The following is a 24,843-nucleotide window of genomic DNA, read 5'->3' as shown; positions in this document are numbered from 1 at the left end:
AAGGACCAAGATCATATATATATATATATATATATATATATATATATATATATATATGAGACAGAGCCTGACACCAGTGGCTCATGCCTATAATCCTAGCTACTCAAAAGGCTGAAATCTAACCAAGCGTAAGTGACTCTCGCCTGGCCTGTAATCCTAGCTATTCAGGAAGCTGAGATCTGAGGATTATGGTTCAAAGCCAGCTTGGGCAAGAAAGTCTGAGACTCTGATCTCCAGTAAGCCAATAGAAAACCGGAAGTGGCACTGTGGCTCAAGCAGTAGAGTACTTGCCTTGAGCTGAAGAGTGCTGGGCCTTGAGCTGAAGAGTTTTGGGACAGTGTCCCCAAGGCCAGAGTTCAAACCCCAAGACCGATTTAAAAAAAGGGGGGGCTAGGAAGGGGGCTCAATGGTAGAGCACTTGCCTTACATGCTTGAGGCCCTGGTTTTGATTCCTCAGCACCACATACACAAGAAGAAAAAAGCCAGAAGTGGTGCTGTGGCTCAAGTGGTAGAGCGCTAGCCTTGAGCTGAAGAGCTGAGGGACAGCACCTAGGCCCAGAGTTCAGGCCCCACGACCTGACCCCCCCCCAAAAAAAAAGGCTGAAATCAGAGGACTGAGGTACAAAGAAAATCCATGAGATTCTTATCTCCAATTAAGTGTCAAAAAGCCCGAAGAAGTGGAGCTGTGGCTCAAGTGGTAGAACAATAACTTCCAGCAAAATTACTTCTTGGGGATGTGGTTCAAATGATAGTAGGAGTAATGCCTAGCTAGAAGAGGCCTTGAGTTCAATCCCCAGTACTTTCAGTATTAAAAAAAAAAAATCCAAGGCAGAATTGCTTTATAAATCTACTGAGCTCCCATCCTGCTCCAAAAACTTCAAATGTTTAAGTGAGTCACACAACTTTCCTAAGCCTCAGAACAAGCAGCCTCACGGTTTTGAGCCAAAGGTGGATGGCAGTTAGGTGTGTGTGTATGGGGGGTGGAGGGGAGGTGTTCATTTGTTTATTTTTGCTGGTATTGGCTGTTTGTATGTACTGAGACTTGAATGATGACAAAGGAGAGTGTGAGGCCTTGAGTTCAAGCCCTATTACCAGCATACACACACGTGTGCACACACAGACACACACGTGTCTGAGGCCTGCCATGGTTCCTCTCCCTCCCCCATCTCAGAGGTCTCCCGGGCCACCTGTCCACTTGTACCATTACAGCTGTTTGTTGAGTCAGATTCCTCTCCTCTAGATGTGCTTGAAGTATGGTTACTGGGAATTGGTTGGACTTTTCCAGGCTGCGGCCCAGGCTGGTCTGTTCAGCCACTGGGTGCAGGACCAATCACTGGTGTTATCCCAACCCCTGCAGGTGATGCCGATGCCTGTGGGAGTGTGAGACCCACCACTTTGGCTCTTCAGGGTCGAGAACAGAGCCCTAGGATCGATGCCAGGGCGAAAAATAGATGTATACACGACAGACAGGCAGATAGACAGACTGCTGAATGCGACTATCTTTCGCACAACCAATACAAGCTAATAGCGAACGTTTCGGAGCATTGCCGAATGCCTATGGACCATGGGGACTGCCTGCCGGCCTGGGCACCAGGCTGTGCTCTAATAGGCTTCTGTAGGATGGACACAGTTAAGCCGCCACCCCAGGTGTCATTTTACAGACAGTGAAATCGGGGCTCAGAGAAGCGCTATGCAGGATCCCCGGGCAGTGCAGTGAATCCCGCCAGTGACGCCCAGCCCCGCGCGGCCCGCGGCTTCGGGGCGGCGGCGGCGGCCGTGGCGAAAGTGCGGCTGCGGAAGCGCAGTGCAGCCGGCGAGGCGGGCGGAGGAGGAAGCGAGCGCGGCGGCCTGCGGTGAGGCGGCGGGACGGGCGTCCGGGCGCCATGGGCCGCCTGCACTGCACGCAGGACCCGGTGCCCGAGGCCGTGGGCGGCGACATGCAGCAGCTGAACCAGCTGGGCGCACAGGTGGGACCCGCCGAACTGGACGGGGCGGGGCCGGGGTCCCCGCGCTTAGGGGTGTCCGCGACGGCAGATCCAGAGCGTCTGGAGGTGCGGTTGGGGGTGTGAGCTGGGCTTCGGGAGGACCTGGGGGAAATGGATGGGGTCCGAGGGTTTTGAGAGAGCAAGATGAGGGGCACGGCCCGGAGGGGAAGGGCTGTTAGGGGGCTGAGGAGTTGGGAACCAGGCTGAGCCGGGGGGGGGGGGGGGGGGGAGGGGACAGGGTGGGGAAGTCAAGAGGAGGGCCGCTGGGGCCAGGCCAGAGTGGGATCTGGGGCGGGACTGGCGGCGTCCGGGGACCCCGCCGGCGGCCACACCCCTGGCAGGCCAGGGCTGCAGTGCCAGCCAGGGCTTGCGGCCTTGGGGCACCCTGCTTCGCTCCTGCCCGTGATGTCCCTTTCCGCTCGCTGTGTTACCATGTGATTCTCACCGCCACTGTAAAGCTCTGGCTTATTTCTCTGGTGGGTCCTAAACTCCCCAAAGGTGGGATCTGTCTCTCCCTGTCCCCCCCCCCCCCCCGTCTCGTCCCCCACAACACCCTCCACATTTGTAGGTATGCTTGATGAATTTCTTAAAAGCAACTACTTTTTATTTTTATTTTTTGCTTTTTTTTGTTGCCAATACTGGGGGTTTGATCTCAGGATCTCAGGACTCCTGCTCTGGCTTATCTTTTTTTGTTGTTGTTGTTGGTCGTGAAGCTTGAACTCTGGGCCTGGGCGCTGTCCCTCAAGCTCTTCAGCTCAGGGCTAGCACTCTACCACTTGAGCCACAGCGCCACTTCCGGCTTTTTCTGCTTATGGGGTGCTGAGGAATCCAGGGCCTCATGCATGCAAGGCAAGCGCTCTACCACTGAGCCACCTTCCTTCCCAGCCACCCCTCCTCTTTTTTTTTTTTTGCTCAAGATTGCCACGTTATCACTTGAGCCATACTTACACCTCTGGCTTTTTGCTAGCTAATTGGGGATAAGAGTCTCATGAACTGCCTTTGAACCATGATGCTTGGATCTCAGCCTTCTGAGTAACTAGGATTTCAGGATGAGCTGCCATGCCCCACCCCCCCTTCAAACTATTGTCTTATAAAGTAATTGTATCCATGATTAAATGTGTGGAACATATTCTAAGCCAGCATTGTCAAGTAGAAATACATTGCCAGCCAGTATTTCCATACTTTCTAGTAGCCACATTTAAAAAATAAGACAGACAGCCAGGTGTTACACTGGAGGCTGAGATCTGAAGATTGCAGTTTATAGCCAGCCTAGAGAGAAAAGTTCCTGTGAGACTCTTATCTCCAATTAACCACTCAAAAACAGGAAGTGGAACAGTAGCTCAAAGTTGTAGAGCAAAAGAGCTCAGGGACAACACCCAGACCCTGAGTTCAAGCCCTATGACAGACAAAAAATAAAAATAAATAATTATGGGGCTGGGAAGGTGGCTCAATGGTAGAGCGCTTGCCTTGCATGCTTGAGGCCCTGGGTTCGATTCCTCAGCACCGCATAAGCAAAAAGAAAAAAGCCGGAAGTGGCGCTGTGGCTCAAGTGGTAGAGCGTTAGCCTTGAGCTGAAGAGCTGAGGAACAGCGCCCAGGCCCAGAGTTCAGGCCCACGACTGGACCCCCCCCCCCCCAAAAAAAAAAAATTAAAAAGAGAAGCAGGATGATGGTACACCAGACCAGGCTACTTGTCAACCTGTGACTCTAGCACAGCATTTATCTAGCATGTCCATGGCCCAGGCTTCTATCCTAACATCACAAAAAAATCAAGAACAAATGGAAAATCTCCTCTCTCTCTCTCTCTCTCACTTGTTTTCCAGTCCTGGGGCTTGAACTAGGCCTGGGCACTGTCCCTGAGCTCCTTTGGCTCAAGTACTTGAGCCACAGAGGAGCCACTTCTGGCTTTTTCTGTGATTAATTCAAGATAAGAGTTTCACAGACTTTCCTGCCTGGGCTGACTTTGAACTGTAACCCTCGGATCTCAGCTAGGATTATAGGCATAAGCCACTGGGGCCAGGCTGGAAAATTTATTTTATTTTTTTGGTTCCGGTCGTGGGGCCTGAACTCTGGGCCTGGGCGCTGTTCCTCAGCTCTTCAGCTCAAGCCTAGCACTCTACCACTTGAGCCACAGTGCCACGTCCGGCTTTTTTCTTTTTGCTTACGTTGTACTGAGGAATCGAACCCAGGGCCTCTGGCATGCAAGGCAAGCACTCTACCACTGAGCCACCTTCCCAGCCCTGGAAAATTGATTTTAATATATTTTCTTTAACCCACTATAACTAAATATCATTTTAACATCTAATCCATATTCAGGTATTAATAAGATATTACTTTTGGGGGGTGGTGCTGGGATTGAATTCAAGGCCTTTGGCATGTCAAACACATTGTACCTCTGAGCTCCATCCCCAATCCTGCTATTTTACTGGGGCATATCTCACACAAATAGTACATCTCAAATTAGGCTGGCACTTGTGGCTTTTGGCCACAGAATTACACAGTACAGTTTCAAGTGCTCTGTGTGTGTGCGCATGTGTATGAGTGACTATATGTGCACACACACCAGTCCTGGGTTTAAACTCATGGCCTGTGTGCTGTCCCCAAAGTTTTTTTGCTCAAGGCTAGTACTCTACCACTTGAGCCACAGCACCACTTCTAGTCTTTTCTGAGTGGTGTTTTGGAGAATAAGAGTCTCACAGACTTTCCTGCCCAGGCTTGCTTTGAACCATGATCCTCAGATCTCAGCTTCCTGAGTAGCTTTGATTATAGGTGTGAGCCACTAGCATCTGGGAGCTTTGTGGGTTTTTTTTTTGTTTTGTTTTGTTTTTTTTTTGGGTCCAGTCATGGGGCCTGAACTCTGGGCCTGGGCACTGTCCCTCAGCTCTTCAGCTCAAGGCTAGCGCTCTACCACTTGAGCCACAGCGCCACTTCCGGCTTTTTTCTGTTTGCTTCTGTGGTGAGAAATCAAACCCAGGGCCTCATGCATGCAAGGCATGCAAGCACTCTACCACTGAGCCACCTTCCCAGCCCCAGCTTTGTGGTTTTAATGAAAAGTGCTTTCAAGGAACAGCTTTGACTAAGTGTATCTGGAACTTATGTGAAGGATACATTTCTTGAAGTGGAATTGCTAGGTTAAGAGCAGTGATTATTTAAAAGTTAGACATATATTATATTATAACATTGTCCTCTAGGCAGGTTGCCCAGTGCTTTCTGGGGTCACCATTATGTGGTGTTTGTGTCCTTGTACTGTCACCAGCACTGGTGTCTTCCCCAAACTTTTGTATTTACCAACCAGATAAGTGAAAAATGCTATCTCCATGACCAATTCCATCCCCTGATCTAGATTAACCTGGACTATCTCTCCATCTGTTTGTTGTTGGGAATAGTTAAGATCTTGCTATGCTAGACAGTCTTGGGCTGTGAGCTTTCCTGGCAGAGACAACTATTTGAAATGATTTATTGAACAAATTCCTACTGTGCAGCACAATATTTAAGATGTGAGAAGACAAAGCTATGCAAAGAACTTTCTCCACCCAGGCAGTCAGTGTTCCCTACTCTGGGTGGGAGTTCTAGGTGCCCCCAGGCAAGCTTCCAAGAGGCAGCCTCAGAAGTTGACAATCTGGATAGTTTGCTTTGCTTTCTTGCTTTCTTTTTCTTTCTTCTCCTGCAGGGTGCCCCCCCCCCCCCGCCATGTTTCTTGGTCTTTCGGTTTCTCTGTTCCTCCTTGGGGTTCTTGAAGTGCTGGGGAAATCCTTCAGTGTTTGGTTTGCTCCTGATAGGCAAGAGTTTTTGAAAGGTGTGCGTGTGCACTCTCCCTCTCCCTCCTCACCCCTCTTTCTTCTCTCCCTGGGGTGGCTTTTCTGTGTATGTGAACCCAGGGCTTCATGCATGCTAGGCAAGCACTCTACCACTAAGCTACATTCCCAGTCCCTCGTGCTCTCTTATATTGGACTTAGAGCTTCAAGCTCTAGCTCAGCTTTATTCTCTGGGTTGGTTCCAGCTTTTTTTTTTTTTTTTTTTGTCAGTCATGGGACTTGAACTCTGGACCTGGGTGCTGTCCCTCAACTCTTCAGCTGCAAGGCTAGCTTTCTACCACTTGAGCCAAAGCGCCATTTCCATTTTTCTGGTGGTTTATTGGAGATAAGAGTCTCACAGACTTTCCTGCCTGGGCTGGCTTTGAACCATGATCCTCAGCTCTCAGCCTCCTTAGTAGCTAGGATTACAGGTGTGAGCCACCAGCACCCGGCAGGTTCCAGCTTTTTGCTAGTTAATTGGAGATATGATCTCATGGATTTGTCTGTCTGGGCCTGTAACCTCTGTCCTCAGATCTCAATCTCCTTAGTAGCTGGGATTAGAGCCTCTAAATGGATTCTTTCCCTCCCTCCCCCTTCCTTCTTCTTTTCCTTCCACTTCTAAAACATTGACATAAAAGCATATGCATTTCTCACATAGAGCACGAAGTTTTGTTTTTTTTTTTTGTCGGTCGTGGGGCTTGAACTCTGGGCCTGGGCGCTGTCCCTCAGCTCTTCAGCTCAAGGCGAGCGCTCTACCACTTGAGCTACAGCGCCACTTCCGGTTTTCTGGTGGTTTTATTGGAGATAGGAGTCTCACGGTCTCTCCTGCCCGGGCTGGCTTTGAACCGCGATCCTCAGATCTCAGCCTCCTGAGTAGCTAGGATTACAGGCGTGAGCCACCAGCGCCTGGCTGAGCACGAAGTTTTGAGGTACTTGTATAGTGTGAAATGGTTAACTCTTGCTGACCACCAGGTCCATTACTGACCACCAGTCCATCGTTACCAGATTTGCCATGAGAACACTTGATTTCTACTCTGCATTTTCCAAGACATATAGTCACATGTGCCACATGATAAATCCTTTCATATCACTTCTGTTTAGCCAAAATTATACACCAGTCCCTCAACACCATTCCTGTTTTTATTTCTACTTTTTAGATTTCACATATAACTGAAATCATATGATACGATTTGTCTTTCTGCTATCTTCCTTATTTCAGTTTATGTAATGTCTTCTAGGCTCATTTGTGGTGTTGGAAATGACATTTTTTAATGGGTAAGGAATATTCTGTTGTATGTACACACCACCTGTTCTTTATCCATTCATCAATTGATAACAACTTAGGTTGATATCGTATCTTTTCTTCTGCATAATTACTGCCGTAAGCATGGAAGGGCAAGTATCCCCATACACTGAATACCTTTCCTCCAAATATGTACCCAGTGGCAGAATTGCTGGATCACATGTGTGTGTGTGTGTGTGTGTGTGTGTGTGTGTATGTGTGTGTGTGTGTGTGTGTGTGTGTGTGTGTGTGTGTGTGTGTTGGTGTTGGCTTTTTGGTGGTTGATTGAAGGTAAGAGTCTCACAGACTTTCCTGCCTGGTCTGGCTTAGAACAATGATCCTTAGAACTCAGCCTCCTGAGTAGGATTACAGCCACCAAAGCCCCACTTTCTTTGTTTCCTTTTTGAGCAGGGCCTCTAACTGTAGGTCCTTTTGCTTCAGCCTCTCCCAGGTGCTACTATGGCAGAAGTTAACCGCCACACCTGGCCTAGATCCCTTTCTTATGGGGGTGGGGGGAACGGGGAGAGACTTGATATCTGGTCTGGGCTTTGTAGACTAAGGAGGTGGAGATAAGAGATGGAGATAGCAGTAGATAACAGCAAACAGACAAGTTTAGTTAGTTTACAGCCTCTCTGGAGAAGAATGTGTGAGGTGAGACTTCACAAAGGGATTGGAGTTGAAGCTTAACTAGGTAGAGCCTTGGAAATGGAAAAGTGATTGGGGATCTAATTAGCCTCCCCATTCCCTTCAGAAAGCCTGGGGCTGGGAAGGTGGCTCAGTGGTAGAGCACTTGCCTTGCATGCCCCTGAGACCCTGGGTTCGATTCCTCAGCACCACATAAGCAAAAAGAAAAAAGCCGGAAGTGGTGCTGTGGCTCAAGTGGTACAGCACTAGCCTTGAGCTAAAGAGCTGAGGGACAGCATCCAGGCCCAGAGTTCAGGCCCCACAACCGGACCCCCCCCCAAAAAAAAAAATTCAGAAAGCCTTAAGTGGCTTGGGAAATGCAGTTGTACTAAGACCTGATCATTCGACATATTTGCAGGAGTGGGGGAGGAGTAAAGGAATAATTTAAAAATAAATAAAACTGGGGCTGGGAAGGTGGCTCAGTGGTAGAGTGCTTGCCTTGCATACATGAGGCCCTGGGTTCGATTCCTTAGCACCACATAAGCAGAAAAAGCTGGAAGTGGCGCTGTGGCTCTGGCGCTGTGGCTCAAGTGGTAGAGCGCTAGCCTTGAGCTGAAGAGCTGAGGGACAACGTCCAGGCCTGGAGTTCAGGGCCACGACCGACCAATAAATAAATAAATAAATAAATAAATAAATAAATAAATAAATAAATAAATAAATAAATAAAATAAAGCTTCCAAAAGATTTGAGACACATGTTTCCACAGGTCCTGGGCTGTTTGCACTATGTAGAATCATCAGATCTACAAGGCTGATACCCTATGTCCTATATAGTTGGGGAAGAGACCCCCAGTTCAACACTGGTTAAAGTGTTTCCAGGTAATGTTGAGGAAGTTTAAAGAAACCTATCCTATGCCCTTGGCTCAGGAGGAGAAATCCTTGCAATTTCTCTGCAAGATAGTTTAGCAACATTGTTTCCAAACTTTAAAAGCATTTAAGATTGTGTGTGTGTGTGTGTGTGTGTGTGTGTGTCTGTGTCTGTGGAGGGGGTGGTTCAAGGCATGTCTAGTTGATAGAGCACTAACTAACAAATGAAAGCAACAGGTACAGAGTTCTAGTCCTGGTATGGCTCCTAAAAAGAAAAAAAAATTATGTGTATGTTGCTGAGGAGTCCAGAGGCCCAAGAATGTTAGGCAAGTACTTGACCTAGAATCCACTTTAATAAAATAGCTGAAAGCATTCTTTTTTTTTTTTTTTTTTGGTCCAGTTGTGGGTCTGAACTCTGGGCCTGGCTGCTGTCCCTCAGCTCTTCAGCTCAAGGCTAGCGCTCTACCACTTGAGCCACAGTGCCACTTCTGGCTTTTTTCTTTTTGCTTATGTGGTGCTGAGGAATCGAACCCAGGGCCTCATGCATGCAAGGCAAGCACTCTACCACTGAGCCACCTTCCCAGCCTGCTGAAAGCATTCTTGTAGGTGTTGCCAAAATAAAAAACCTGAGTGAGGCACTGGTGAGTCAATCCTGTAATCCTAGCTACCCAGGAGGCAGAGATGTGAGTATCACAGTTAGAAGCCATCCTGAGCAGTGAAGCCCATGAGACTTGGCTCTAATTAACCAACAAAAAGCCACGAGTAGAGCTGTGGCTCAAGTGTTTAGAGTGCTGGCCTTGAACAAAATAATTCAGGGACAGCATCTAGACCCTGAGTTCAAGCTCCAGTACAGGCACCATGCTTTCTTCTTCTTCTTCCTCTTCCTCTTCTCCTCCTCCTCCTTCTTCTTCATTATTTTTTTTTTTTTAATTTGGTGCTTGTCCTGGGGCTTGAACTTGTGTCCTTGAGCTTTTTTGCTCAGGGGTAGTGCTCTACCACTTGAGCCACAGCTCCACTTCTGGCTTTTTGTGGAAGTTAATTGGAGATTTTGTAGATAAGAGTGTCATGGACTTTCCTGTGCCTGGGCTAGCTTTGAATCATGATCCTCAAATCTCAGCCTCCTGACTAAGATTACAAGCCTAAGCCATCAATGCACTGCAGGAGCTATTCTTAATGTTGCTGTGATTTCCCCTTTTTGAACCATTTTATGTTTGTCTATTTGGACCCTAGATGTATATGTTTATCTATACTGGTGACCACTCTTACATTCTCTCTAAAATGTCCATGTTGGGGCTGGGAAGGTGGCTCAGTGGTAGAGTGCTTGCCTTGCATGCATGAGGCCCTGGGTTCGATTCTTCAGCACCATATAAGCAAAAAGAAAAAAAGCCGGAAGTGGCACTGTGGCTCGAGTGGCAGAGCGCTAGTTTGAGCTGAAGAGCTGAGAGAAAGTGCCCAGGCCCAGAGTTCAGGCCCCACGACCGGACCCCAAAAAAAACAAAAACAAAATAAAATGTCCATGTTTTTTAGACAACATCCTGATGCAACTGTGTTGACATTAGTTTGTTATATGTGTCTAGAATATTTAACTTCAGGATGATCTGGGCAAGTGGGCAGTTAGGCAGCAGCACCTTCTGAAACTCCTCTCCCAAAGATCTGTAGGTGAGTGGGCTGTGGTGCACTGACCCAGGAGTATATGTTTTGCTGATGTTCTTTGTGTTTCTCTTACAGCAGTTCTCAGACCTGACTGACGTGCTTTTCCACTTCCTCACTGAGCCCAAAGAGGTAAAGTGTTTTGTGATAAGGAATTTCTGAGCTTGGGGACCTCAGCCCTGGGAACTCAGAGGGTGAAGGCTTGGTTTGCGCTTTTCCTTCCCTGCAGGTGGAACCGTTTCTGGCTCGGCTCTCCGAATTTGCCACCACCAATCAGATGAGTCTCGGGCCCCTCAAAAGCCTCGTGAAAAGTCTCCTCCTGGTGCCAAATGGTAAGTATCCTCCAGAAAGGGATGGCCAGAGACTTTACTGAACCTTCCTATAGTCAGACCACTGACCACAGAAGCATGCTCTGGGCAGTGAGCTGGGAAGTCAGATGAGGCACACGTGGGAAGCCCTCAGAGCCCAGAGAAAGAAACCAGCGATGTAGAGTGCCACAGTCAACCCTCCATATGCTTAGCTTCCAGGTCTGTGGATTCAACCAGCCAAGGATTAAAACTACTCAAAAAAAATTATATCTGAAACCAGGCACCGGTGGCTCATGCCTGTAATCCTAGCTACTCAGAAGGCTGAGATCTGAGGATCACAGTTCAAAGCCAACCTGGGCAGGAAGTCCATGAGAAACTTACCACCAATAAAACAGAAATAGAGCTGTGAGTCAATGTGGTAGAGGGCTAGCCTTGAGCAGAAAAGCTCAGAGACAGTGCCCAGGCCCTGAGTTCAAGCCCCACCCAAAAAAAAAAAATTGTATCTGTTGTATTTGCACTGAGCATGGATGTTTTCTCCTAATTATTCCCTGAACAGCAGTGTAGCAACTACTTGTGGCATCTATGATGTGTGAAGCATTGTAGGTGACCTAGAGACAATGCCAAGTGCACAGGAAGGTGTGTGGGGATCACATGCAGATGCCGTGTCGTATTACATAAGGGATGTGAATACCTGTGGGTTTGGGATTCTGGGGATCTTGGGACCAGTCTCCAGAGGATACCCAGGGACAACTGAGTAACATAGCTAAGATGCTGTGTGCAGAGTGGCACAGCACAAAATTCATTTCCCAAACTGCTCTCTTCTCCTCTTCACAATACAGAATTTTTTTTTTTCTGGTTCTAGAGCCTTGAACTCAGAGCATGGGTCCTGTCCCTGAACCGCTTCTACTCAAGGCTAGTGCTCCACGACTTGAGCTCCACTCACAGCCTTTTCTGAGTAGTTTATTGGAGGTGAGAGTGTCATAGACTTTCCTGCCTGGGCTGGCTTCAAACCATGATCCTCAGCTCTCAGCTTCCTGAGTAGCTAGGATTATAGGTATGAGCTCCTTGCACCCAGTGGAAAAAAAATTTAATGCTATTTTTAGTTTCTTTAAGTAGTTGTACAAAGGGTTTACCATCCAACAAATCACTTTATAAGCACAATGTATCTTGATTGATGTCACCCCTTTCATCATACTTCCCCCCATATAGAAACTTTTATAATCAGACATAGCTCTTCTTCCCCCCGCCCCCATCCCACTCCCCACAGTGCTTGCTGGGGATTGAATCCAGGGCCTTGTCCATGCAAAGTACTCTACTATCAGCTACACACCTACCCCAAGTCAGTCCATGATAGATTGGAAATAAAAAGATATAGGTCCTTGGGCTGGGAATGTGGCTTAGTGTAGAGTGCTTCCCTAGTATGCATGAAGCCCTAGGGTTTGGTTCCTCAGTACCACATACACAGAAGAAGCTAGAAGTGGTGCTATGGCTCAAGTGGTAGAGTGGTAGCTTTGAGCAAAAGACCAGGCACTGAGTTCAAGCCCCAGGACTGGCAAAAAAAAAAAGCTGGGCATAGATGGCTTACTCCTGTAATCCTAGCTACTCAGGAGGCTGAGATCTGAGGATCGAGGTTCAAAGCGAGCCTGGGCAGGAATGTCTATGACACTCTTTTTTTTGGGGAGGGGGGTCCAGTCATGGGGCCTGACCTCTGGGCCTGGGCACTGTCCCTCAGCTCTTCAGCTCAAGGCTAGTGCTCTACCACTTGAGCCATAGCGCCACTTCCGGCTTTTTTCTTTTTGCTTATGTGGTGCTGAGGAATCGAACCCACGGCCTCAGGTATGCAAAGCAAGCACTCTACCACTAAGCCACCTTCCCAGCCAGTCTATGACACTCTTATCTCCAATAAACCACTCAGAAAACTGGAAGTGGCATTGTGGCTCAAGTGGTAAAACGCTAGCCTTGAGCTGAAGAGCTGAGGGATAGCACCCGGGCCTAGAGTTCAAGCCCCATGACCTACCGAAAAAAAGGATAAGTCCTCCCTCATCACAACTTTTTTTTCTATTCTAGAGATAATTTTCTTTTTCTTTTTCTTTTTTGTCAGTCATGGGGCTTGAACTCTGGGCCTAGTGCTGTCCCTCAGCTCTTCAGCTCAAGGCTAGCCCTCTACCACTTGAGCCACAGAACCACTTCCAGTTTTCTGGTGGTCAATTGGAGATAAGAGTGTCATAGACATTCCTGCCCAGGCTGGCTTTGAACTTCCATCCTCAGATCTCAGCATCTATCTTTTTTTTTTTTTTTGGTCGGTTGTGGGGCCTGAACTCTGGGCCTGGGCGCTGTCCCTCAGCTCTTCAGCTCAAGGTGAGAGAGAGAGAGAGAGAGAGAGAGAGAGAGAGAGAGAGAGAGAGAGAGGAGAGAGAGGAGAGAGATCCCCCCTACACACACCCTCCTGGGGCTGGTAGTAAAGCTTAGTAACAGAACATTTGCTTATATTAACAACGATCAACCTATCACCAAATTATTTAAATTATTGCATTTGTACCTCCCTACTGCTCACTGGTCTCCAACCTGGTTGTTTTTTTTTTGCCAGTCCCGGGGCTTGAAATCAGGTCCTGGACACTGTCATTGAGCTTCTTTTGCTCAAGGCTAGCACTCTACCACTTGAGCCACATTTCGTTTATGTGGTCCAGAGGAATGGATCTCAGGCTTTCATGCATGCTAAGCAAGCACTCTATCACTAAGCCACATTCCCAGCCCCTCCAGCCTCTATTATTTTAGCTTTTTTTTTTTTTTTCCCAGGGCTGAGGACCGAACCCAGAGCCTTGCGCCCACCGGGCAGGCGCCCTTCTGCTGGGCTAAAACCCCCAGCCCCCCTCCATTATTTTAAAGCAAGTTCCTAAATACCTAATTATCTGTCTCTGAAAGATATGCACTAGCCATTATCATATCTAAAAGGAAAATATGCAGTCTGAGAGCAAAGTGCAGGGTTATCTCCTGCATTGTAAGTACCTCGGGCCACTTCCCCTCTGGATTGGGGATTCCCACAGGCCTGACCTTGCATTTGGTTGCTGAGTGGCCTCCTGCACTCACTACCTTCCGGGGCAACACACCTGTCTACCTGGCCCAGTGACCTTGAGCCAAGTTCTTAACCCTATCAGACTTAGTTTCTTCAGCTCTGAAACTGGTAAAACATTGTTTACGGGATGGGGTAAAATGGTAAATGTAAAGTGGTAGCTGTATGTGTATTATCTGCTGGATAGAACCCCAGGTTGCCTGGCAACAGCAGCACTATTGAGTTTGCTTTTATTTTGATACTTAGCAAGGATATGGCCCTGTGGGTGATTGATAAGTGATTTTTTTTTCTTTTCTTTCTTTTTCTTTTTTTTTGTTTTTTTTTTTTGTCTGAACTCTGGGCCTGGGTGCTGTCCCTCAGCTTTTCAGCTCAAGGCTAGCACTCTACCACTTCAGCCACAACGCCATTTCCAGGCTCCTTGAACTCAGGGCCTGGGCACTGTCCCTGAGTCTCTTTGTGCTCAAGGCTAGCATTCTGCCAACTGAGCTATAGCTCCACTACTGGTTTTTGAGTGGTTAATTGGATAAGCATCTCATGGGGACTTTTCTGCCCAGGCTAGCTTCAAACCATGATCCTCAGATCTCAGCCTCCCGAGTAGCTAGGATTATAGGTGTGAGTCCCTGGTACCCAGCTTGAGCTGGGATTAACTAAGGGACTGTATATGGTAGGTAGGAGTTAATTGGATAGTCTAGGAAACAGTCCTTTCCCCAGAGCCTGAATGGAGGAGGTTTCCTGGGGTCGGGACTTTTTTAAAATTTCACTCTGGCTTCCTTGCTCCATCTGATTTTAGAGATAAAAGATTTCCTCTCTTTGTTTAAAGGATTGATTTCTCAAGGCACCACAGCCTTTAGGATTGTTTTCCTGGAGCGAGATGAGGGGTAGGAACTGGAGCTTCCAGTGTATGTTCTGGACACTCCCTCCATAGCAATGGATGGCTTCTTGGTGATTAAGCAGTGGAAATGGTTTTGGAGACAGGGCAGTGGGAGGGGCGCAGGAATAGGGAGAAGGGTAAGTAAATGTGGTGATTGTATTCAATGTACATCGTGTAAAAATAGAATATGTAAGTTGAGGATAGGGATGGAAGGGGGTAATGGGGTAGACTGAAGGAGAAGGGGTGACATTGACCAAGAAATGTACTTAAAACCTGACTTATGGAATTATAGTCTTTTTGTACAACTACATCATCACCATCATCATCCATCATCATCATCATCATCATCTTCATAGTAAATGAGACATTTTTAAGTGATTGCCAAATTTTGATAGCTGCAGCCTGAAGTTTAAATATTAAGAAGTCCAGGATGCTGCCCACCCTTCCCCCATCCTCCCCTCAGGAACCGAGGCTTAAAAGCAGACCGAGCCGGCCAGTAGGGAGTTACGCAGGCTTCTAAGGGGAAGCCAGGGTACCCTTGTAGAGGTGACTGTGAGCTGTGGTGGCCAGCCCATTCAACCCATCTAGGCTACTGCATGGACACTGATTTCTTAAGATAGTGATCTCCAATGGAGCTTGCTTTCTTGGTTGCTTCCTTTTTTTTTTCTGTCCATCATAGGGATTGAACTCAGTCTCTGAGCATTTTTGTTCAAGGCTAGTGCTCTACCATTTTGAGCCAGAGCACTTATTTTTTGCTTCCTTTTTTTGTACTAGGGATCGAACCCAGGACATTGCACTTACTAGGCAACTACTTTATCATCCCAACTCCAGTGGAGCTTTTTGTACAGATGGATATGGCCTAGAATCTACTCTGTCCACTCTAGTGCTTGTGTCTATGTGGCTTATTCAAGGGGTTTCTACGTATTTATTTATCTCGATGACGATCCTGGGGATTGAACTTGGGGCTTGAGCACTATCCCTCAGCTTTTGTGCTCAGGCTAGCACTTTACCACTTGAGCCATAGCTCCACTTATGGCTTGTTTTGTTTTGTATTGTTTTATTTATTTGTTTGTTGTCATTCATGGGACTTGAACTCAGGGTATGAGCTCTGTTCCTGAGCTCTTTCCCTCAAGGCTAGTGCTCTACCACTTTGGAGCCACAGCACCACTTTTAGTTTTCTGGTGGTCAATTGGAGAGTTTCATGGAGTTTTTCCTGCCCAAGTCCTGCCCAGGCAGGCTTCAAACTGCAATCCTCAGATCTCAGCATCCTGAGTAGCTAGAATTACAGGTATGAGCCAGGAGCACCTGGCTAGGGGTTTCAATTAACATGTCCATTAATGACTACAATCATCTTGATCAATGTCATCTCTTCCTTGACTACCCCCTCCCATCTATCCCATCCCCACCTGTCATCAAGTTACCTTGCTTTACTTTCACAAACGCACATTGAGATTTGTGCCAATATTTGCCCTCCTATCTTCGCTCCATCTGTTCCCTTTCTTTTATCCCTGACCATGCAAACCAGACACATTTCAGTTTCCTGGTTTCCATTTGTCCATGTTGTTCATGGCTACCTACCCCTGTGTATGCCATATTTTCTTTTTTTTTTTTTTAATTGTAAAGATACTGACAGAGAGGTTACAGTTACAGGAGTAAGGTAATGAGTACATTTCCTATCGAGCATTGTTACCCCCTCCTTTGTTTTTCCCCTACCATCCCATCCCTTCCCTCCCCCCCTCCCCCCCAAGTTGTAAAGTTCATCTTCAACATAGTGTCTTGGGAGGGGGGGTAGAGATGGGAAGGGATGGGAAGGGGAAACAAAGGAGGAGGCAACAATGCTTGATAAGAAATGTACTCATTACCTTGCCCATGTAATTGTAACCCCTCTGTATGGTATTTTCACAATAAAACAAAAACAAAACAAAACAAAAAAATAGTGTCTTATACATCTCATTGTTACAATGGGTCAACCTGTAGCCTTTTTTTTTATTTTGTTGGTCCTGGAGCTTGAACTCTGGACCTGGGCACTGTCCCTAAGTTCTTCAGCTCAAGGCGAGCCCTCTACCACTTGAGCCACAGTGCCACTTCTGGTTTTCTGGTAGCTAATTGGAGATAAGAGTGTCACAGATGTTCCTGCCCGGGCTGGCTTCGAACTGTGAACCTCAGATCTCAGCCTCCTTAGTAGCTAGGATTACAGGTGTCAGCCACTGCCACCCAGTTGGCTGGAGTAGTTCTTGACTGGAGTGAGATGAAACCTCAATGTTGTTTTGATTGGCATTTGCTTCATGGTGAGGAATACTGAGCATTTCTTTATATATTTATTGGCCATTTGTTCTTCTGAGAAATGTCTATTTAGTTCCTTTACTCATTTGTTAATTAAGTTATTGGGGGGTAGTTTTTTAGACCTCCTTGTATGTTCTGATCATTAGACCCTTGTCAGATATAATGCTAGCAAAGATCTCTTATTCGGAAGGTTTTTTAGAAGCTCTTCAGAAGCTTTTTGGTTTGATTTTTGGTTTGATGCAATCCCATTTATCAATTCTCTCTCCTATTCATGGAGCCCCTGGAATTTTATTCAGGAAGTTCCTACATAGTCCAATGAGTTCTAGTGTTTTTTGTTTGTTTTTTTGTTTTTGTCAGCCATGGGGCTTGAACTCTAGGCCTGGGCGCTGTCCCTCAGCTCTTCAGCTCAAGGCTTAGCGCTCTACCACTTGAGCCACAGTGCCACTTCTGGCTTTTTCTACTTATCTGGTGCTGAGGAATTGAACCCAGGACCTCATGCATTCAAGGCAAGCACTCTACCACTGAGCTACCTTCTCAGCCCCTCTAGTGTTTTTTTGTTTTGTTTTGTTTTGTTTTGTTGTCAGTCATGGGGCTTGAACTGTGGGCTTGGGCACTGTCCCTGAGCTCTTCAGGTCAAGGCTACCACTTGAGCCACAGTGCCACTTCCGGGTTTTGTTGTGTTTTTTTTTTTGGTCCAGTCGTGGATCCTGAACTCTGGGCCTGGACGCTGTCCCTCAGCTCTTCAGCTCAAGGCTAGCACTTGAGCCACAGCGCCACTTCCAGCTTTTTTCTTTTTGCTTATGTGGTGCTGAGGAATCGAACCCAGGGCCTCATGCATGCAAGGCAAGCACTCTACCACTGAGCCACCTTCCCAGCCCCACTTCTAGTTTTCTAGTGGTTTATTGGAGATAGTTTTTTTTTTTTTGTTGGTCATGGGGCTTGAACTCTGGGCCTGAGCGCTGTCCCTCAGCTCTTCAGCTCAAGGCGAGTGCTCTATCACTTGAGCTACAGCGCCACTTCCGGTTTTCTGGTGGTTTATTGGAGATAGAAGTCTCACGGTCTCTCCTGACCTGCCTGGCTTTGAACCATGATCCTCAGATCTCAGCCTCCTGAGTAGCTAGGATTACAGGCGTGAGCCACCAGCGCCCGGCTGGAGATAGTTTTAAGGACTTTCCTGCCTGGGCTGGCTCTGAACCATGATCCTCAGATCTCAGCTTTCTGAGTAGCTAGGATTACAAGCGTGAGCCACCAGCGCCCAGCTCTAGTGTTTTTTTCTACCTTCCTAGTAATAGTTTCAAGGTTTCAGGCCTTACATTGAGGCCTTTGATCCACTTTGAACTGATATTAGTACAAAGTGAAAGGCAAGGATTCAATATGGAATTGTAATTTTCTTCATTTATTTTGAAACAGGGTCTCTAACTCCTGCATTCAAGTGTTCCTCCTAACTCAGCCTTTAAGTAGCTGGAACTACAGGCACAAGCCACTATGGCCAGCTTTTTTTTTTTTGACAGTCCTTTGGCTTGAACTTAGGGTCTGAGCACCTGTCCCTGAACTTCTCTTGCTCAAGGCTAGCGTTCTACCACTTGAGCCACAGCACCACTTCCGGCCTTTTCTGTATATAGGTACTGAGGAATTAAGCCCAGGGCTTCATGCATGCTAGGCAAGCACTCTACACTAAGCTACACTCCCAGTCCCCTATGGCTAATATTTATTGAATTACAGTGAAAATGTTAGTGGTCTCACACAACAAGTGCTTTACCAGGCTGCCATCAAGTCTTCCCTTCCCCAGCTTGCCCCTCCACACCCTCCTTTCCCTTTGCCCCAGTAATCTATAGCCACATTCATTCTTCTTAATTATCATCCCACAACCTTTCTGTGGTCTCTAGTCTGTGTACCCTCCTTGGAGATTAGTGGTGGGTGGAGAGAATAAACCTGCAGCTAACAAGCACGTTGTCTTGCCCGATTCCCAAGTGCATTTTCTCCTCAGCTGGCTGGACACCTTCATGGAGCCTTTGTAGCTCTGTGTCATAGGAGCTGTCTCTCTCAGATACGGACTGTGCACTCATTCCATGATTTCTCCCTGCCTCCCAGGTGCCTTGAAGAAGAACCTCACAGCAGAGCAGGTCCAGGCAGATCTCATAACTCTGGGTAGGTCATTTACACAAGGCTGACCTGGGAGCAGGCCTCTAGGCTTTAAATTATGTTAATGAATCCTTCTGTTCTCTTCCAGGTCTTAGTGAGGAGAGAGCCACTTACTTTTCTGAAAAGGTATAATTCCTCTTAATCAAGGTTAAGATCATTGACTTGTATTTCCTGGAAAGAAAAGTGTGGAAAATGCTGAGCAAGACAAAAGCCTCATCACCTCATTGCTTTGGTTTCATACAAACAACCCTCATGCTGCTTTTAACCAGCACTGCTTAATAGATCTCTCATTTTCCCCCTCTGAATTGACTGAATAGCAATGTCATGCAGTGTATATTCCAACATGAATGAGGTCTTAGAATGCAGAGAAATGCCAAGGCAGGAAAGCCCATAAGACTCTTATCTCCAATTAACCACAAAAAGCCAGAGGTAGAGGTGTGGCTCAAGTGGTAGAGCACTAGCCTTGAGCACAAAAGCTTACAGACAGTGCCCAGGCCCAGATTTCAAGCCCCAGGACCAGCAAAAAAGAAAAAAGAGGGGCTGGGAAGGTAGCTCAGCGGTAGAGTGCATGCCTTGCAAGCATGAGTCCCTGGGTTTGATTCCTCAGCACCACATAAACAGAAAAAGCCGGAATTGGCGCTGTGGCTCCAGTGGTAGAGCGCTAGCCTTGAGCTGATGAGCTGAGGGACAGCGCCCAGGCCCAGAGTTCAGGCCCCATGACCGGCAAAAAAAAAGAGAAAGAAAATGCAGAGAGAACATTGGATTTCTTTAGCCCCTGATTCTGTCATGTGGGCCTAGCCCTTGGTTCCGTTCTTCCCACTATATGCATGAACCATCAACATGGCTGTTTGGAACAGAATGCAGAGGGGGACATCTAGCCCCTTAGGATGACTTTACCTCCTTGCTTTTGTTCCAGTGGAAGCAGAATGCGCCCATCCTGGCACGACGGGCCATTGGTCAGACCCTGATGATTAACCAGCTTATCGATATGGAGTGGAGATTTGGAGGTAACTAGTGAGAGCCAGTCCTTGTGTGGGGCTGGCCTGGGGGTTGCAAAGGCTTTTGGAGACCCTGGGTGGAAGGATACTTCCTTAGTCTCAAACAGGCTGCCTGTGGACCACCTGAAAAACTGGGGTCTTTGGGGAAAGTCATCAGTCAGTCACTTGCTATGTTTCTTTCGTTACAGTGACATCAGGGAGTAGTGAATTGGAGAAAGTGGGAAGTATTTTTTTACAAGTAAGTCTTATCTGCACGGGGAGATTTTTGAATTGTTTAAAATTGGTTAGGGGCTGGAAATGGGGCTTAGTGGAAGAATGTTTGCCTAGGACGCATGAAGCCCTGGGTTCAATTTCTCAGTACCACATACACAGAAAATGCTGGAACTAGCACTATGGCTCATGTGGTAGAGTGCTAGCCTTGAGCAAAAGAAACTCAGGGACAGTGCCCAGGCCCTGTGTTCAAGCCCCAGAACAGGCAAAAATAAATAAATAAACAAATAAAACAAAAATAGAATAAAATTGGTTAGGGTTAAGATGGGGGTCAAATAGTAGATTGTTTACCTACCCAGCAAGAAAACCCTTAGTTCAAGCCAGGAGCCTGTAATACTACCTACTCAGGTAGCTGAGACCTGAGGGTCACAGTTCAAAGCCAGCCTGGGCTGGATAGTCCGTGAGACTCTTTTTTTTTTTTTTTTTTTTTTTTGGTCGTGGGGCTTGAACTCTGGGCTTGGGCGCTGTCCCTGCACCCTTCAGCTCAAGGCGAGCGCTCTGCCACTTGAGCCACAGTGCCACTTCTAGTTTTCTAGTGGTTTATTGAAGATAAGAGTTTCACAGGACTTTCCTGCCTGGGCTGGCTTTGAACCTCGATCCTCAGATCTCAGCCTCCTGAGTAGCTAGGATTACAGGAGTGAGCTATCAACACCCCTCTTGTGAGACTCTTATCTCCAATAAACCACCAGAAAACTAGAAGTGGAGCTGTGGCTCAAGTGGTAAAGCGCTAGACTTGAGTTCAAGAACTAAGGAACAATGCCCAGGCCCAGAGTTCAAGCCCCATGACCCCCCCCACACACACCAGAAAAGAAAACCCTTAGTTCAAATGCCATTACTGCCCCGCACGCCCCCCCCCCCAGGCCAAAAAAAAAAAAAAAGTTAGATCCAGGTATGGTGGGGCACTCATGTAATCCTAGTGTGAGGATTGAGATTTGAGACCAGCCTGGGCCACATAGCAGCACCCTATCTCAAAAGTAAATAATTCACTGTGTGCTGGTTGCTTGTACCTATAATCCTAGCTGTTCAAGAAGCTGAGATTTGAGGACTGAGGTTTGAAGCCACAAGAAAGTTCATGAGGGGCTGGGAAGGTGGCTCAGCGGTAGAGTGGTAGAGCACTAGCCTTGAGCTGAAGAGCTGAGGGACAGCACCCAGACCCAGAGTTCAGGCCCTATGACTGGCAAAAAAAAAAATCCATGAGACCCAACAAAAAAAAAGTCATTAGAGAGCTATGGCTCAAGTGAAGGAACACCAGCCTTGAATGAAAAAGCTCAAGGACAGTGCCCAGGCCCTGAGTTCAAACCCCAGTACTGGTACCAAAAAAAAAAAGGAATAGAATTGCTGGTGGTGGCGAGGCAGCCTGCTTCTGTGTGGCTTTCGAGCTGGTACCCATTGATCGTAGCTGGGGTGGAGCCCCGGTAGGGTTATGTTTAGCTTGTGCCAGATACTGGGATGAATCAGTGCTGATTACATGAAGGGGTCTGGGGGCAGGGGGTTCTCTGTCTAGTTAACATTTTAATTTAAGTGTTTTCTTTCTTTTTTGTAACCAGCTAAAATTGGTGGTCAAGAAAGGGAACCAAACTGAAAACGTGTATATAGGTGAGTCAGAACTCTGCCACAGCCGGGCGCTGGTTCACGCCTGTAATCCTAGCTACTCAAGAGGCTGAGATCTGAGGATCACAGTTCAAAGCCAGCCCGGGCAGGAGAGACCGTGAGACTCCTATCTCCAATAAACCACTAGAAAACCGGAAGTGGCGCTGTAGCTCAAGTGGTAGAGCGCTCGCCTTGAGCTGAAGAGCTGAGGGACAGCGCCCAGGCCCAGAGTTCAAGCCCCACGACCGACAAAAAAAAAAAAAAAAAAGAACTCTGCCACATGCCTTCCACTTCCCTGCGCTGTCCTCAGCAGCCATAAACCTCCCTTCCAGAGACAGGGTCATCACTGCTGTGGAATAGCCAGTCTACTCCTTTCCTCTCCTACAAGATGGGTCCGGATGCGATTGAACCACAGCTCAAGTGGTAGAATTTGAACCCAAGCCCTTATTATATTAGTTCATCCCCAGGACTGCCAAAACATAAAGATTATGCCAGGTGCTGGAGGCAGGAGTATCGTTAAGCTGCCCCCAGGGTAGAAACCTCAGTAGAACAACTTTTTTGGAAGAAAAAAATGGTGGGGGGAGTGGGCTGGAAGGTGGCTTAGTGGTAGAGTGCTTGCCTAGCAAGCATGAAGCCCTGGGTTTGATTCCTCAGTACCACATACACAGAAAAGGCCAGAAGTGGTACTGTGGCTCAGTGGTAGAGGGCTAGCTTTGAGCAAAAGAAGCTCAGGGACAGTGGCCAGGCCCTGAGCTCCACACTAGCTAGGACTAGCATTAAAAAAAAAAAAAAAAAGGCTTGGATTGAAGGCCAGAAGCTCTTGTGGCACAAGTCACATTGGTCCTCCTAAAGGAGGTAGGTATTTGCATCTCAATAGCTCACTCTCTTTTCTGGAGAGCCTCTGTGTTTTGTTTGTTTGTTTGTTTTTTTTTGCTGGCCTGGGCACTGTCCCTCAGCTCTTCAGCTCAAGGCTAGCACTCTACCACTGGAGCCACATCGTCACTTCCGGCTTTTTCTGCTTATGTGGTGCTGAGGAATCGAACCAAGGGCCTCATGCATGCAAGGCAAGCGCTCTACCACTGAGCCACCTTCCCAGCCCCTCTGTGTTCTTTATTGAGGACATCTGAGCTGCTTGGCTAGGTGGGGGAGTAGAACTCTTGCCTGGCATGCATAAGGCCCTCCTGAGTTGGGGTTCTGCCCTCAGCACTAAAAAAGAGGAAAATCTCTGGGTGGAAATGAATTTTCTCGGGAAATTCTGCGGAGTTGGGAATGCTCACTGCAGCTGAACTCTTCTCTCTGCAGAATTAACCTTGCCTCAGTTCTACAGCTTCCTGCATGAGATGGAGCGCGTCAGAGCCAGCATGGAGTGCTTCAGCTGACCCCCGGCCCTGGCTTCTTCCCTGGTGACTGCTCTGAAAGGTGCCTCCTTCAGGCTTGTGGCCACCTTGTGGGGAGCCCAGGTGCAAAGAGTTCCGGAAAACAACAGGATTAAGTAGTAGCCCAGCACAGTCCACAGTAAACTCGGGTTCAGGAACCAACTCCGCTGTCTCTCAAGACAGGCTGTTGCCCTTCCTGACACTGCTCCAAGTAAAGAAATGGAGCCACGGTCCAGATCACAACACACCAACTACCCTCCTTCTTCCAAAAGCAAGTATTTGTTTATGGCTGAGGGGGAGGGGTAGAGGATGCAGATGATGGAGCCAGAGACCTCCTGTCTAATCCTACATGCTCCATCCCCATTCCTAACTTCATCCTGTTGCATAATAAGAAGGCAGACATTTTGGGAATTTTGAATTGCCTTAACTTATTTTTGGCTTCAAGTGACCACTTCTGTTGAGTAGACGATGCATTAAAAAAAAAAGTTGTAAAGAAAGGTCTGATTCAGTTGTCTTTTTATATAAAATGCCCTCTAAAGCAGAAAAGTGAGTTTGAGGCCATCTTGGGCTATACAATAAAACCCTGTCTCAAAAAAAAATAAAAACAAGGGCTGGGAAGGTGGCTCAGTGGTAGAGCGCTTGCCTTGCATGCATGAGGCCCTGGGTTCGATTCCTTAGCACCACATAAGCAAAAAGAAAAAAAAGCCGTAAGTGGCACTGTGGCTCAAGAGGTAGAGCACTAGCCCTGAGCTGAAGAGCTGAGGGACAGCGCCCAGGCCCAGAGTTCAGGCCCCACGACCAGACCCTAAATAAATAAATAAATAAATAAATAAATAAATAAATAAATAAAAACAACTATAATCCTAGCTACTCAGAAGGCTGAGATGAGGATCGCAGTTCAAAGCCAGCCTGGGCAGGAAAGTCCATGTGCATCTGATCTCCAGTTAACCAGTAGAAAACCAGAAGTGGTGCTGAGGTTCAAGCGGTAGAGTGCTTGCCTTGAGCAGAAGAGCTGAAGGACCACACCCAGGCCCAGAATTCAAGCCCCACAACCAACTAAAAACAAAAAGCCGGAAGTAGAGCTGTGGCTCAAAATGGTAGAATACTAGCCTTGCCCAAAAGAGCTCAGGGGCAGTACTAAGCTCTAAATTCAAGAACCTAGGGCCTCCTGCATGCGAGACAAGCACTCTACCACTGAGCCACGTTCCCAGCCCTCTAATTTGCTTTGGAGGTAACCAAAAACTTGTGATCCTTGCAGGGCAAGAGCTCACACCTATAATCCTAGCTACTCAGGAAGCTGAGATCTGAGAATGTGGCTCAAAGCCAGCCTGGGCAGGAAAGTTTATGATGACACTTTTCCAGTCCTAGGGCTTGAACTCTAGGCATGGGATCTGTCCCTGAGCCTTTCTGTGCTCAATGCTAGTCCTCTACTACTTGAGCCATAGCATCACTTCTGGTTTTTTCTGTTTATGTGGTACTGAGGGATCAAACAAGGGCTTCATGCTAGGCAGGCATGCTACCAATGAGCCACATTCCCAGCCCTATGGTGACATTCTTATCTCCAGTTAAGCACAGAAACAGTCAGAAGTGGTGTTATGGCTCAAATGGTAGAATGCTAAACTTGAGCAAAAGATTCAGGGAAGTGCCCAGGCCTATATTTCAAGCCCCAGGACTGGCAGGCAAAAAAGAAAGGAAGGCAGGAAAGCAGGCAGGCAGGCACATGTCCAGGATAGGT

General features: G+C 47.4%; 1 protein-coding gene across 2 annotated transcripts; it reads left to right on the top strand.

Annotated features, from left to right (window-relative positions):
• The first annotated feature begins 1,803 nt into the window (after positions 1-1,803).
• Positions 1,804-23,600, top strand: Commd7 (COMM domain containing 7). Of its 2 annotated transcripts, none has more exons than XM_070007043.1 (9): positions 1,804-1,967; positions 10,279-10,332; positions 10,430-10,532; positions 18,824-18,880; positions 18,963-19,000; positions 19,791-19,881; positions 20,061-20,110; positions 21,690-21,738; positions 23,035-23,600. In XM_070007043.1, the coding sequence occupies exons 1-9, from the start codon at positions 1,884-1,886 to the stop codon at positions 23,109-23,111; spliced, it is 603 nt and encodes a 200-aa protein (XP_069863144.1). In that variant the 5' UTR covers positions 1,804-1,883; the 3' UTR covers positions 23,112-23,600. The 2 variants fall into 2 exon arrangements, with proteins under 2 accessions (XP_069863144.1, XP_069863145.1); XM_070007044.1 differs by lacking the exon at positions 1,804-1,967 and adding an exon at positions 8,501-8,562.
• Positions 23,601-24,843: the final 1,243 nt, after the last annotated feature.

This window comes from Dipodomys merriami, unplaced genomic scaffold, assembly GCF_024711535.1.
Source record: "Dipodomys merriami isolate MVZ:Mamm:240054 unplaced genomic scaffold, mDipMer1.0.p SCAF_7, whole genome shotgun sequence".
Classification (NCBI taxonomy): domain Eukaryota; kingdom Metazoa; phylum Chordata; class Mammalia; order Rodentia; family Heteromyidae; genus Dipodomys; species Dipodomys merriami.
The sequence above is the reverse complement of the archived record's forward strand: the minus strand, read 5'-3'. Positions and strand labels throughout refer to the sequence as shown.

Excerpts from the sequence above, each read along its gene's own strand:
- Commd7 (XM_070007043.1), top strand. The coding sequence starts at position 1,884 with ATGGGCCGCCTGCACTGCACGCAGGACCCGGTGCCCGAGGCCGTGGGC. Across the intron at positions 10,533-18,823 it reads TCTCCTCCTGGTGCCAAATG|GTGCCTTGAAGAAGAACCTC; the intron begins GTAAGTATCCTC and ends CCTGCCTCCCAG. Across the intron at positions 18,881-18,962 it reads GGCAGATCTCATAACTCTGG|GTCTTAGTGAGGAGAGAGCC; the intron begins GTAGGTCATTTA and ends GTTCTCTTCCAG.